The sequence below is a fragment of the Theropithecus gelada genome, chromosome 1 (genome assembly GCF_003255815.1).
Source record: "Theropithecus gelada isolate Dixy chromosome 1, Tgel_1.0, whole genome shotgun sequence".
Lineage (NCBI taxonomy): Eukaryota > Metazoa > Chordata > Mammalia > Primates > Cercopithecidae > Theropithecus > Theropithecus gelada.
In genome coordinates, this window is record NC_037668.1 from 1,594,580 (window position 1) to 1,610,268 (window position 15,689).

The following is a 15,689-nucleotide window of genomic DNA, read 5'->3' on the forward strand; positions in this document are numbered from 1 at the left end:
GATGAGGGAGGGGCTGAGCACCTGCTCCCAGGCTGGCCTCCCGGGTCCCAGCCACAGGGTTACGTAACTGGGCTGGCCTTCCCCACTCAGCTACGCCCTGCAGAAGGGCTGAAGTAGGGGTTGGGGGAGAGAGGAGGATCAAAGAGCAGCCAAGAATAGCCCCAGGAGGAGGACTGAGGTGGCCCGGTTATCTCGAGAGAGAGATGACACCCCCCACAGCACCGGGGGGGGGGGGAGGGAGAGCTTGAACACAGACCATCCACAAGGGACCTCTGATTTCTGTCGGGAGGGTTGAGTGACATCTCTGCTCCTGACCTCCAGTTCATCCCGCAGGGCATTCAGGTCCCAAAGAAGGGGCCCAGGATCAGCTGACTCACAGCAATACCTGAACTGCTCTTTCTCCCTCTGCTCCCACATTCAATGAGTTGTAAAGTCTTATCAACTCGACCTTTACAGGGCCTGTCCCATCCTCCCCCGCTCCCCAGGGGGCAGCGGGCACAGTGCAGTGGTAGGTGGAGACTGCACTCACACTGGCTGCCCGGGCACCACTTGGGGCTCTGTCACCAACTAGCTGTGTGACTCACAACACATCACAGTCTCTCTTCAGTCTGTTTCCTCATCTGTAAAATGGAGATAATTATAACCGTAGGGTCGTTGTGAGGATTAAAGAGGTAATCTCTGTAAAGTGCTTAGCAGAGTGTACCCGACTAAGTGCTTGATAAATGTAAGCTATTTTTAGGTCAGGCCAGCACTTCCCCCTTTGAGAGCTGTCAATGGCTGCCTTGCCTATGAGATGAAGTACAAATAAAGGGAGAGGCAGCAGTGGTAGAGGGAGGCGAGCTCAGAGGACCTGCGTGTGACTTCTGGCTGTACCACTCACTCACCAGCTGGGACTCTGGGCAAATCACCAACTTGGAGTCTCAGGTCCCAGCCTGTGAAACAAGGGATGATGCCATGATTGTGTTGAGGATAAAATGATACAATCTATAGGAAAGTGGCCAGCTCACAGCAGGTACTAGTCACATTAGTAGGATTTCCAGACTTAGCAAACCATCTTCCTTTTTTTTTTTTTTGAGACGGAGTCTCGCTGTGCTCCCAGGCTGGAGTGCAGTGGCGTGATCTCGGCTCACTGCAAGCTCCGCCTCCCAGGTTCACGCCATTCTCCCGCCTCAGCCTCCCAAGTAGCTGAGACTACAGGCACCCGCCACCACGCCCGGCTAGTTTTTTGTATTTTTAGTAGAGACGGGGTTTCACCATGTTAGCCAGGATAGTCTCGATCTCCTGACCTCGTGATCCACCCGCCTCGGCCTCCCAAAGTGCTGGGATTACAGGCTTGAGCCACCGCGCCCGGCCAGCAAACCATCTTTCTATACGTGTTGTACACGCCATGGCCACTGCTGCTTTCCTGTCATACTCCCACCTTATCTCCAGAAGCCAGCATCCCTCTGCATTTTAAAATGCCTTAATTTTAGAGCAGTTTTAAAGTCACAGCAAAGTTGAGTGGAAAGTACAGGGTTCCCGCAGCCCCTACTCGCCCCTGTTATTTTTTTCATGAAAAAAAAAATGGGTGCAGTTGAATGAATGGACTGACTTCTTACTCATTTTGCCCTCAATTTTGGGGTAAATGGTAAGATCCCAGGAGCCTGTGTTATCTTGGGGTGACAGAAGCTCACCCTCTTTGTAACTGGTATAGGGGCTGAGGTCCAGGACAATCTGTTTATTGGGGCCTTGGATGGCCTATGGGGCTGGTTTGGTTGGCAGAAGACTGGGTTTTTGCCATATCAGAAGAACTATTTTTCTTGCCTGACCCAGCCAAGGCCCCGTTAAGTGTGGACAGTCCCCTAGCCAGGAGACCCCAAATACACCCCCTTTTACGCAACACGTAACCCATCTTTTGGTGAGGAAATTGGCCCAGGCTGAATCTTAGCCCTTTGTTGGAACGAAGGTGTAAATAATCAACTTTAAGATGCAGGTTCCTAAGCTTTGCCCATCAGAAAGTCTAATTCAGTAAGTCTGGGGTGGTATCCAGAAATCTGCACCTAAAAAAACCAACCTAGTGATTCCGGCACAGGAAATCTTAGAATACCATATTAGATAGAATTCCTTCAAATAAAACGACCTTAGATAATGTCCTAGTATAGAAACTCTCCCATCAGATGGTGGCCTCAGAAACAAGGGCTTTGCCCTGTCATCTTCAGACCAAGATGCTGGAGTATTACATGGAATATTGCCCCAGGCTAGCAGGGTAGGATGGCTAATGGTTCCAGACGGGTGGGCAGGAACCTCTCTTAAACGCTTTGCAAGGTCCTTAAATGAAATGGACAAGAAAGGGCCAGTACGAACAGCAAGAGAAATGTAAGAGGGGCAGATGGGAAGTTATAAAGCTGAACTTCTCAGTGCCGCCAGGTGTCAAACCTGCTGAAAATAACACAGAATTCAAGGAGTAATTATCTGTTGCTGTGTCCAGAAGGAAGAGTGTAGCAACTGAAACCTGTGAAGGTATGTGGGGTGGGTGCCTAGACTTTCTAGGCACTGGTCATACACACACCCACAGGAGGAAGATCTGTATGAGCACAAAGAGCAAGAAAATGAGGTAATTTACGGCTCACATTTTGTGAGCCGTTTTCCTCATAGATGACCGAATACATTTCATGCTATAAATGTACAGTCCTGGCTCTTTAACTGGCCTGTTCTCTGATTGCTAGAGTCTGATTCTGAAGCTAGAAAACTGGAAAATGTATCATATTAACAAACTGTAACTTAGTCGTTTCAGTAGGTTAGGTAACAAAGTCCAGTCTGTTTTATTTTTAACCCAAATATTCCAAATATACAGAAAATTACCAGTACAAAGTTAAACACATTCAGATTTATTTACACAATGCTAAAGAAATTTGAGTTTTATTTCCATTTTGTGGAATTTTATTATGGGGCCTGGCTTTAATGTGTAACTGATGTGGGTCACTGAAACTTGATTATCCCACCTCACATGCAATTTTCTGTCCCAAGGGAATAGAAAACTTGGGTTTTTAGGGCACATGCAGTAATGATCTTAATACTGCTTTACACTTTCGTAGGAAGGCAGCTGTCCCACAGCTTGGGGAAGGACCACATGCTCAGAAAGGGAACAAGAGAGAGAGTTGAACAACAGGCACATGGGGACCCTGAGCATTTCTGTGCACGAGGAAAGGGAGAATATAACCAAAACCTCCTCCCTAGAGGTCCAAACACAGGAGGTGGGCCAAATCATCAGGGAACAGTCAGTCACCCAACTTGTGGCTGAGGGCATGCGGAGGATGAGAACTACATTAAGGATCTGGGGCATAGCAATAAATCATTACCATGTACACTATACAGTTTATATATGTATATATGTACACACACATATATATAAAGGTACAGATTAGTTTGTTATTCCTTATAAACAAGTACACTTAAGAATGTACTGGTGTGAAGAAATGCATACTGCAAGTTGTTTCGAATTAATTTTCTGACTCTTGTTATTGTAATGCAATCTAACCAAGAAATTAACATGCTCCTGCTATTTCAATGATGCTTCATGAAGGGGAGGCCTGGGCTCTGCTAGGGCAGGATGGTGCTCCTAGAGCTACCTGAGCTGGACAAACCCGTGGCAGATGGAACAGAAAGTCTGGCACCTGCTGACTCTGGCCCTCCCTGTCACTTCATCACACAGCAAATCTTAAAACTTTGGTTTTTTTCAAAGGACATTTAAGTCCATGTTCATTTTCCTGCTTCAGGGAAGATGGCAGCAAAGTTGAAAGCCGAACCCCTTCCTATTTTAGCAGTTCCAAGTATCCTGGACGAATATAGGGGCGAGGGGCTACACTGACAGTGAGCAGGATGCACTCTAGGTCATTGTGGACAGGCACGGAGCTCTTGAGAGCGCTGCTCAAAGGAAAGGGAATCTCTACCTGGATGGTTGGCCTGGAAACTAAATAATGACTAATGCCAGGCCAGTCCTGTTACCCTAGGGTGGGTGTGGATGGCCCTGGGCTCCTCTCCGTATCCTGGTATCGTGACGAAGGTCATGAGAGAACCAGCTCTGGTTTACAGACTCGAGGCAGGAGCTGGAGGCGGTCAGCACATTACCAGCCTGTCAGGGATGAAAGGCAGCTTGGGCATGGACAGGCCCAGAGGCAAGCCTCAGAGCAAGAGAAAGGAGGTGGGAAGTCCATTCAGAGGCAGACACCGATTCCAAGTTCCAGTTACAGCTGATCTATGGACCCTCCCGAGCCCACCCCCAGAACTGCCGCAACTCTCCAAAGGCTTTTATTCTTTGAAATAGAGTTGCCGTTGAATTAACAGCCTACAGGAGAGACCAGCCTGGGCTGTGGTCTCACTAAAGCCCAATGCCCCCTTAGGCCCAGAGCAGAAAGAAGAGTGAGTTCCCTACCTGGATTTAAGAACTCGGACCACTTTGGACTGGTATGTTCAATCTCTCTTATAATGCTAAATTCCATTGCTGAAGCCTCCAGAAATGATCTCTTCTGCTACATCAAGCCTGGGAGTTTACACAATGATACACTATGTTTTACCTTCAAAGACAATGTTCCTAACATGAGTAGGGCAAATTAGAAATCTGTTTTTTTTTTTTTTTAAAGCTGTAACGGATTTGGGCTGTCTTACTCTCTGGCTGAGGACATACATTTGTGAGTGAGCAGGTTGATAAAGAAAGCTAACTAGCCAATAATGAGAATGAGTCAGGCTGGCTGTCAGTCTTCAAACCAATGGAGCTAGCCAGCCTGGGGTGGAAACCAGGGTGGGGAGGTAGACCCCTCAGTGGAGAGTCCACTTCTGCACTCTTGAGCAGTGACCCTCAGTGAGGGGAAGGGCAGTTTCTGCAAACACATAATTCCCATTACTTTTGTTTTCAGCCATGAAAGACAGGAAAATACAATTTTCTGTTCACCAAGGTGGCAAAAAGGTGCTAAATACTGCTCGGAAACAAATGCCACTGATCCCTGTCATAAAGAACAGCAAGTCATCTACATGAAGGCTGCCCTGCTCAAAGTGGTCAGCACTCAAATGCATAAAGATTTCCAAGAGTCCTGAAGACAGCCAGCCAGCACTGCTTATCACACACACGGGAACCCTGAACAACTGACTCCATCCCAAGAACATTGTGAGGTTCAAATGACATTATGTGAGTGAAGGTGCTCTGAAAATTTGCTAAGTTCCACAGAAATCCCAGATATCATTATAAGCGAAGAGCTTATAATAGCCATTACCAATGGCTAGCTCCACTGGTAATCGTATATGGGTTAGAGAAGAATATTAAGTTTCTTACGTCTTAAAATGAGTAAGAGGATTACCATGTATTGGTGCATCTACCCACAGTGAGTACATGCTGGGAGAAAGGTAAGTGGTGTAAACAGTTCTTTTATGGGCACCAAATCCACTTTGGGCAGGAGGGAGGGTAGGACAGAGGGTGACGCTTTCATTTGTGAGCTGGCGTATCTTTGGAATCATTTTTAATTTTAAAACCATGCAAAATGAATGAGCAAAAAGACCAGTGCACTCCAGCCCTAACCATATTAATTATCTTCGCAACAACTGCCTTAACTTTATTTTCTAACGGAAGTTCCCTGACTCATTTAATTCTACTGCAGTTTCAATGTCTCTGAAAGTCTCCATCCACTCTCTCCCCCACTTTCCACGCAGCTGTTAATCCATTCTGGGGAGGAGAGAACTTAGCCATCTGCTCACATTCTGACGAAAGTTAATTTGGCACTTAAAAAAAAAAAAACAAAAAAACCTGACTTTCTAGCCACAAAATAAACTAGTAGCAAATGGTATCTACCAAAGAATGTCCCAATCATAATCGCTGGGAGAAACTGTGACCCGCACAGTAGCTACAGTAAGACCAAAAACTTTCCATACTATATTCCTATATAGCAAATATTCAAGCTGTATTAAAACGAATTATTGCAGCTTTCCATTACTATATGGGCACCCCAAAATTCACCCAACAACATTCTATAATTTATTTAATTTAGAGAAGTATCAAATGGAAAACTTTTTTCAATTCAAAATAAGAAATTAATGTATCACACAAAGCATCATCTAGACTGGAAGTGTGTTTTCAACTGGTTCCTCCAAAATTTTCGTATCAACAAATTACTTGGTGAGGCCAGAAAAAAGTGGTGAGAAGGAGAGCCTGGTAATGAAATTCTAATTTTTTAAGTCTATACATCTGAAAAAATCTCTAGTCCTGGTTCCATGTACAACAGCAACCTAAGAAGCAGCAGACAGGCAGCCATTGACATGATTCAGCAATGAGCCACATGACAGTTAAAAAGGGAACATGGAAGACTGTGAGGTTCCGTCTTCGGGGGGGCCACACTGTGTACCCGACAATCAACTCTAGGGAAGAGATCATTCAGCCTGGGCAGACTTCCAGCTAAGTCTGTACCCTGTCCTTGAGTAAGTCCACTGGCACACACACAAAGCACAGCTTGAAAGATCTCAGAAGAAGCAAGAGTTTCTCTTTTAATAGGTGCTAAATCTAGTCAATTCTCTGCTGCTCCCTTCTTCCTGCCCCAAGTTAAAAATCTTGCTCTGTAAGTTTTCCTGATTTACTGTGTGGGAAGCACATGTTTAACTTAGTTGTCAAAGGGCAATTAACAAGGGTATTGCCTAATTAAACAGGGGAAAAAAAATCACTGTGGTCTGTGGTCTCTGAAAAACACAAAAAAAGGAAGTGGGATCTGTGTGAGGAGCTGGTGTGCAGTGTTCTTGGAGTAGGACTGTCCCCAGATGGAGAAAAGCCGGCCAGGCTGTGCCAGCCTCTGCAGCCTGTTTTCATCTCTACAGCTGCTTCGTCTCGCCAGCAGAGCCCAGGGATGGTACCAAATACACTGTGAGAGCTGATGCTGGAGTTGGCAGATGCCCTGGGGCAGGCGCCATGCAGAACACACAGAAGTGAGGTTAGTGAAAAGGTCCCTTCGAATTCCATTTCATTTCCCTTAAAAAACAAAAACAAAAGCCCATACTTTGCAAAGAGACAGGACAAGAAATAAGAAGTTAAAGAATTTAAAATGTCCCCCTTCTTCTCAGAGCCAATTGTAAAAAAGTGCTCAGGGTTCCCCACCCCCACCCTGCATTTCTTTAATGTAGGTCCTTTTGGCTTTGATGGAAGCAGCAGAAACAGAGCTGGGTCCCTCGCAATGGGAAATTTATTTCCCGAAGTTGGAGCCACAGGGAGTGTAAGAGGTACTGTGGTTCCACCATTCACGCTGGGTCCAGCTCCTCTGAAGAGCTATTCCAAGAGGTCCTGAAAAAGACATGCACCATATTACCAACAGACCACAACACTCCTATTTCAAAAGCAATCACCTAGTTTTTGGGCTTGCCAAATATTATAGTCATTAAGTTGCCTTGGCCCTGGCATATCTTGATCACGAACAGAAGACAAATTTTTTTTTCTTGTATTTTTTTTTTGCGGGGGGGTGGGGTAGGGTACTACCATTCAAGAAGAAATAGCCTCACCTCATCTGAGTCGTCATGATAACCACTTTTATTAGTGTGGGAGGCTGTGTCCAAAGCATCCACACCATCCATGCCATTGGCCTCTGCATGCTGCTGCAGCACAGAGTATCGATGCACCAGGAACCTGTGAACAGAAACCTCCTTAACACTCGGGTGGCACACAGGGGTGCGTTTCTTACAGGACTGTGGACTTTCTCAGTTTTATACACTCAGGAACACATCAGACACAGAAAACACAGTCCATGGTTGACACAGGAAAAATGTAAGACATGAGAAGATTTGGGCCTGATTTTTCAGGAACAGTACTACAAGTACCTAGTTTTTGCCAAGAGCAGACTCAGCCACATGCCCTAGACTAGCCTTCTGGCTTGAACTCAGTACCTTGGATTGACTTCTGTGTTCCTTACCTTCCCCCACAGACATATTTCTTCACAATGAGCACTCCTGCTATGACTGTGACCAGCATCAATCCCACGATGGCCAGGATAATTGGAACAGAATTTGACTTGGAATTCTTGAGAAATTAAAACACAAACACAAAAGTTTTAGGCACGCATATCCTAGGACTGAGGTCAAAGCAGCCACTCATTCCCCTCATCTCTTTGTGAATGATCTGCAGTCCTGATGTGCTTAAGGATGCTCTTTTCCAGCTCCCCAAGATGAACCATCTCAGTGTTACCAGGAGAATATTATAGCTGGCAGAGGGTCATCTTAGCTCCAACTGCCTTGAACCTTCAAATTCAGTGCCTTAAACGTCAAAGTTACCCTGGAAGCCTTGGCAACTGCCTAGATCAAGTATGACTGCTCCACAGCACCACTGTTCACAAGTCTTGGGGCTTAAGGGTGGAGCAGGAAAGGGAGACTACTATAACAGTGGGCCGAATGCCTAGAGAACAGAGTCATTATCTGGGAAGAAGCTGTGTCAGAAGAACCAGGCAGGCCATTATATGACACTAAGATTTATTTTTTTACTTAATTTTGATATCTTGTTACAAATAAGCCTTATTATATCATTGTTTGCGTGTGACCTACCTGCTTCTGGGTGGGAAATAGGGAGTGTGTGTTTTCAATGTATCCCAGAGGAGGCGGAGCTGGATTCTGGGACAAGCTGTGTCCCTGTGGGCGGGAGTCCTGTGCAATCACACACACGAACACTGAGGAAAGTCACCAGGAGCCCAGGACAAGGGTGCACAGAGGGAGGAACTCGCCCCCTTACCAATACACGCACCCACACACTCCTCTCCCATCATGTCCTTAATCCCACCCCTTGTCAGTCCTTCATCCCTTAGAACAACAGAGAGGAGGAACTGCAGGTGGTCCAGCTTGACCTCCCCTATTACGAATTGGGAAACAGGCCTGCTGTTTAGCATCTGAAGTCATGCTGTTGGTCTAGTGCTTCATTATCAAGAGGTTTCCTCTTTACACATCTCCACTTCTACAGGTAGTTCAGTGCTACAGATTTGGACGCAGCCTCATGACTTTTTTTTTTTTTTTTTTAAATTGAGACAGGATCTCACTCTGTCACCCAGGCTGGAGTGCAGCGGTATAATCACGGCTCACTGAAGCCTTGACCTCCCAGGCTCAGGCGATTCTCTCGCCTCAGCCTCCTGAGTAGCTGGGACTACAGGCATGCACCACCACATCTGGCTAATTTTTGTTTTTTTTTGTTTTTTGTAAAGATGAGAGTTTCTCCATGTTGTCCAGGCTGGTCTCAAACTTCTAGCCTCAACTGATCTGCCCAACTCAGCCTCCCAAAGTGCTGGGACTATACAGCTGTGAGCCACCACGCCCAACAGATAACTTGCTTCTAAATCAAAACCTGCTCATTACCATAGCTCAAATTTTCACTTTGAACATACTTAACATGACTTGGGCAAAGATCCACCCTACCTATTGCCCAGTGCTCTTCTCTTCCACACATGCACAACTCCAGGTCATGGCCCTTCACAGACAACCTTTTCTTTTTTTGTTACAGAGTCTTGCTCTGTTGCCCAGGCTGGAGTGTAGTGGCACGATCTCGGCTCACTGCAACCTCCACCTCCCAGGTTCACACGATTCTCCTGCCTCAGCCTCCGGAGTAACTGGGACTACAGGTGCACACCACCACCCCCAGCTAATTTTTGTAATTTTAATTTTTGTATTTTTAGTAGAGACAGGGTTTCACCATGTTTGACAGGCTGGTCTTGAACTCCTGACTTTAGTGATCCACCTGCCTTGGACTTCCAAAGTGCTAGGATTACAGGTGTGAACCACTGTACCCGGCCCATAGACAACCTTTTTGAATTTTCCTAAATGACTCTCAGCCTCAGAAATTTCCACAACTGTATGATTTTAAGAATTTTACAGCTTTACAGAATATCATCCCCCCATCCTCAATAAAAAAGGAGCTTTCAGTAGGGTGAGCTTATCACTGGGTTACGTGACCCATCCTTCATGCTAACAGCTTCCTGTGCAAAGGGAAGCCTGACAGAAGTAGTTTGACCACTTTGTATCAGTAACAAAACTCTTGATGTTTTAACTTTGATATTTCTTGGCAGAACACAAAATCCCATTTGTACCTGAAAACTAGACCTATTTTAACATACCTGTTTTTCCGGACTCAAAAAGTTGCTTGTGCATTTCTTTTTCAAATCTTTTACTTCTCTAACTGGATTCACCCCACCCTGGCATTTGTCCCCTGGAATTTTCCGGTACCTACCAGGCAGAGAAGATTATTTGGTAACAGAAGATAAGGATGTATTCCTGGGTCCCTGCCTATTTCTTGGAAACAAGATTTGAAAAGCTGCCAAAAAGCTTCCCATCCTTACGTCATCTTTCAGGTCTGGGGGGATGTCCAGAGGGATGTTTTGGGGGTATTTTGTGTAGTTTCAGGCCTCTTAAGCAAACTAAGCATCTCAGTCCCCTGCTGTCAGAAACATGCCTGTTCTTTCTACCTAAGAGACTGTGCCAAAGAAATGTGACCTGGAAAAAGGTCATTAACAAGTGGTCCAAAATGGGAGAGGGGAATTATCAGGGGAGGGAGGTAATGAGGCCCCTCTAGAGCAGCACTGTCCAATATGGTGGCTACTTAAATTAAAATTGATTACAATGAAAATTTCAGTTCCTCCGTTACACTAGTGTCCACAGCTACGTGTGGCTAGTGACTATCATATTGGGCACAGCAAATTACAGAACACTTCCATCACCAAAGAAAGTCCTATCAGACAGAGCTCTGCCTGACCGTGCCTAAACTGTGGCAGGCGAGAGATGGACATTCATGGTGGATGCGACGCTTCTATCGTTCTGCCTGGGGGTCCCTCGCCTCTCCTCCCTTCCTGGGGGCGGTGGGTGGGAGGCAGGGGTGCAGGATCTGGCCGAGCTTGTTCTCCTGCCCTCTGCCTCGTGGTGTTGGTGGGGTTGAGTCCTCTGACACCAAGCACCCATGGCTCACCTCCTGTAGTTGACCCTCGAGGGAGGCCTTCACATCCTGCCCCTCCCCAACCACTCCAAAAATAGTGCTCTAAAGTAGGGCTTGGATCTCAGTGTGGAGAGAAGCAGCTTTCACTCTGAACAAGAACACCTCATCCATCATGACAAGGGAGAAAAGGCCACCTCACCCATTTGTTGTTAGGTGTTCTTCCCTTCCGTACAGACAAAACTCCAGGTCATGGCCCTTCAGTTCTGGCTGCTCCACACACTTGGAGTCATTTTCTGGACGGTAGTAGCCAAAATCACTGCAAGAGTCAGCAAATAAAGTACCTTTCAAAGCAGCTGGAAGACAGTAAGTGACTAGCAATGAAGGGTTATGTGGGGCAGTGGATGGTTAACATTCCAGTCTTGGGTTGTTAGAAAGTAGCTCAGGAAGGCCTGTGACACCTCTGAAGGAGGTCGATTTAGGAAAACAGATATGGAGAAGGCTTTTTTTTTTTTTGAGATGGAGTCTTGCTCTCTTGCCTAGGCTGGAGTGTAGTGGTGTGTTCTTCGCTCACTGCAACCTCTGCCTCTGGGGTTCAAGTGACTCTCCTGCCTCAGCCTTCTGAGTAGCTGGGATTACAGGTGTGTGCCACCATGCCTGGCTAATTTTTTAATTTTTAGTAGAGATAGGGTTTCACCATGTTGGTTAGGCTGGTCTCGAACTCCTGACCTTGTGACACGCCCGCCTTGGCCTCCCAAAGAGCTGGGATTACAGGCCTGAGCCACTGTGCCCGGCCAGAGAGGGCTTTATTGAGGAAAAGCAGCTTATGGGTCAGGCCTGGTGGGGTAGGACTAGCAAGGGCCCCGAGGCTGTGCACTGCAGGCTGCTCAGGCGCAGGGAGGGGACTAATGCAGTCTGCAGAAGGGTGGGACTCACAAAGAAACCTCAGCATCAGCAGCAGCTCTCAACTCAGGGATACTTGGCAATTCTTTTCTTTTCTTCCCCCCCGCTCTTTTTTTTTGAGACATGGTCTTGCTCTGTTACCCAGGTTGGAGTACAGCGGCATGAACACGGTAGCTTCAACCACCTGGGTTCAAGTGATCTTTCCGCTTCAGCCTCCCAAGTAGCTGGAACCACATGCATACACCACCATGCTCATCTAATTTTTTGTGAAGATGAGGTCTTGATGCATTGCTCAGGCTTGTTTTGAACTACGGGGCTCAAGTGATCGGTCCACCTCGGCCTCCCAAAGTGCTGGCATTACAGGTGTGAACCACTGTGCCTGGCTAATTTTTGTATTTTCTGTAGAGTCAGGGTTTTGCCATATTGCCCAGCCTGATCTCAAACTCCTGAGCTCAAGAGATCCACCTGCCTCAGCCTCCCGAAGTATTGCAATTACAGGCATGAGTCACTGTGCCCAGCCAGTAATTCTTTTCTTTACCTCCAAATGTCATTATTATGTTGCCCTTGTGGTACACGGCAAATTTTTCTGTCTTCCCCACTTCTGTTCCTTTAGCTTCTTAGATAGTCTTTGCCTTCCATGTGAACACCTTTTTCTGTCCTCCATTCCACCCTGTCTCTCCAGAGTGCCACCCACTGCTCTCCTTTTCCTGCTTTCCCCAAAGAAACAACGTCTGCTGACAATCTCCAGGGCTGACTCCATGAGCATCCTTGGTTCCCCTCCTCCGACCTGCCCTGGGGCCTTGCTTCCCTGAGTATGAGGAGAACAATCAATCTCTCCCACTCAGCTGGCAGCGTCTCCTTAGCCTGCATGTCTTGACCTTAGAAATTACTTCCTTAACCCACCTCTCCCTTACTACCCACATTTCTTGAAAGAGTATTTCTTTACTTGTCCTATTTTACTCATTTATTTTTTCTTCCATGCATTTTGGCTTCGACCCCTTCTGCAACTTTGAAAATAAGTGTCTGGTCCAGGTATGGTGGCTCATGCCTATAATCCTAGCACTTAGGAGGCCGAGGCAGGCAGATTACCTGAAGTCAGGAGTTCAAGACCAGCCTGGCCAACATGGTGAAACCCCGTCTCTACTAGAAATACAAAAAATTAGCTGGGTGCAGTGGTGTGCGCCTGCAATCTCAGTTACTTGGGAGGCTGAGGCAGGAGAATTGCTTGAACCTGGGAGGAGGAGGTTGCGGTGAGCCGAGAATATGCTACTGCACTCCAGCCTGGGCGACAGCACGAGACTCCATCTCAAAAAAAAAAAAAAAAGAAAAAAAGAAAAAAAAGAAAAAAGAAAGTAAGTGTTTGCAATGTCCCCAAAGCTCAGTAATCATCAAATTCAGTGGAGCCCTCTCTGGTCTCATTCCCCCAGACCACCCATTCTGCAGCATCGAACACACTGTTGTGCCCCTGCCCACCTTGGCACTGGCAAAGCTGCACTCATCTGTTTCTCTGCCCTCTGCTGCCCCTGCCACTGCCTGCTCTTCTTTCTTCCTAACCCATAAATGTAGTCTTCTGCCGGGGGCGGGGGGAGGTATAATGCATTCTCTTACTTTTTCTCTACCTGCTCTCCCTTAGTGATCACAACTATTTTTGGTTGCAACTAAAACTTCCAGGTTTTACCTCTCTTTAGTTCTAATCCTGTATTTCGAATACATGCTGGATATTACCACCTAAATATGCTGACAAAACCTCAAAGAAATAAGACGTTCAAAATACATCATGTTTTCTCCTTTGTGACAGACTCTCCTTATCATTTCCATATTTGTCCATGACATTACCCTCCTCCCCTCAGTAGAAAATTTAGCCTGAGGATCCTCCTTCTGGACCCTACTTACTTCTTTATCATGACTACTATGACTTCCTCAATGGCCTATCTTCCAGAACACCCTTCCTTGATCATGCTGTCGGTGTCTCTGCTTGCAGTAGTCCACTGGCATTGAAGACCTGCTTCTTCCCAGATGCTCATGGACAAATCCTACCGTTTGTCAATGCTCAGCTCTCATACCACCTCCTCAACAAGGCCTTCTTTGACCCACTTCCTTTCAGCTCTACATGAAATATTCTCTTCCTTTTCTAAATCCCCATGGCACTTGCCACCTTCTGTTTTGCAACAAATTTTCCATTATCGCTTTTCATTGCCTGCACACAGCTGGTATTCAATGCGTATTTGGGGAATATATAGATGCTGCTTGTATTTCAAGGTTTTTCTGGTAAGTATTTAGGAGAGAGAGTATGGAGAACAAAATATGCTGAAGATATCACCCTTCAAATAACAGGAGGAAATTCGGGTAAGAGTTTTAGGTATTCAATCAGAAATTTCTGGATTTTTGTGAGTACCCTTCTCACTCATAAAAGACCCACTTCCCAAACATGTGGGCTCTGGAGTTGGGATGCCAGTTTCACATCCCAGCTCTGCCACTTCCCACGGGCATGACAGTCATATCCTCTCTGTTGTGAGGTTAAATGTAAATTGCTTAGGACAGTGCCTAGTATAGAGTTAGTGCTCAATAAATGTTAGCTGCTATCATGATTACTATATTATTATCGAATAGAATATGCTTCCAAGGAATTTGGGGCTTAATGGTGGAAGCAAACCTGTAAATAGTAGTTAAAACACAGTAAGTGCTGTAATAGGGGAACTCTGGGGAAAGCCCATCTAGTGGTGATACCTGAGCTAAGTATGAAAGGCTAAGTGGGAAGTCGCCAGACTTGGGGGTGAAACAGGGACTGTGGAAAGACTTTTCAGGCAGAGGAAGCATCATGTGCAGTGGCATGGAGGTCTGAAGAACCACGGCATTGCTGGAGAAGAGCAGAAGCACAGGTGAAGAGCCTGGCATATGTGGAGTCAAGGATAGGAGAGAACCCTTTAGAGTGTTACAGGTTCATCAATGACCTCCAACCCTACAGGAACACCAAAGGTGATCCTTACGGAAACAGAGAAGGGAGGACCCTTGATCATGCCACACACAGGTGTGAGCCATGCAGGAGGAACCACACTGGGTCAGATCTGCATTTTGGTCAGAACTATATTCTACAGTCACCTGCGATTTGAGAGAACATGACATGCAGGGCCATGGCTGCTATCTGCCTCCCTTCTTTGTGCAAATCCTTTAGGATCTACTTTTATCTTGTGTCAGTATCTTTTACAGGTAACAAGTTTCATAAGATCATCATCTGTGATGTGAAGCAGTTCCTCTTATTTGCCCCAAAATTACCTCATTTAAGCTATCCAGGGACTCATGCCCTTATATAATCAACTAACCCGATGCCAGCCAAGTAACTAATGCTTAAGTCTGGATGGTCCTGAACTCTAGGGAGTCCACTTTGATGGCCTCTAAACCTTAATGGGACCATGACTATACTGACGTCACCTCTAGTCTCAGGACCAACCACCATCTCTCTGCCTTGATTCTTGCAGAGGATCCAAAGCCTAGTGTCCGCCTGCTGAGCTCATGCTGTCAGGGAGTTTTCTTACTCTTTGTTTTCGTTTGAGACGGGGTCTTGTCATATTGCCCAAGCTGGTCTCAAACTCCTGAGTTTAAGCAATCCACCATCCTTGGCCTCCCAAAGTGCTGGGATTACAGGCATGAGCCACCGTGCCGGGCCTCAGGCTATTTTCTAAAGTCCAATTTCCTCTTTGCTCCTCTACCACTTCTTTTGGTGTTTTTGTCTTTATTTCCTACAGATTTTTGTTTTATTCTCTTCTTTTTTTTTGAGACAGAGTCTCACTCTGTCCCCTAGGCTGGAGTGCAGTGGCGTGATCTCGGCTCACTGCAAGCTCTGCCTCCCGGGTTCATGCCATTCTCCTGCCTCAGGCTCCCAAGCAGC

The 15,689-nt window shown here is 46.3% G+C and overlaps 1 protein-coding gene across 2 annotated transcripts in view; it reads right to left on the reverse strand.

Moving 5' to 3' along the window:
- Positions 1-2,773: 2,773 nt before the first annotated feature.
- Positions 2,774-15,689, reverse strand: part of SORT1 (sortilin 1) — a 91,568-nt gene continuing 78,652 nt past the window's right edge. For both annotated transcript variants that reach the window (XM_025384594.1, XM_025384589.1), the window contains exons 16-20: positions 11,103-11,219; positions 10,092-10,200; positions 7,914-8,020; positions 7,507-7,630; positions 2,774-7,291 (exon numbers count right to left, since the gene is read on the reverse strand). In XM_025384594.1, coding sequence (XP_025240379.1) covers positions 7,277-7,291; positions 7,507-7,630; positions 7,914-8,020; positions 10,092-10,200; positions 11,103-11,219 — 472 coding nt within the window. In that variant the 3' untranslated portion in view covers positions 2,774-7,276. The remainder of the gene's footprint in view (positions 7,292-7,506; positions 7,631-7,913; positions 8,021-10,091; positions 10,201-11,102; positions 11,220-15,689) is intronic.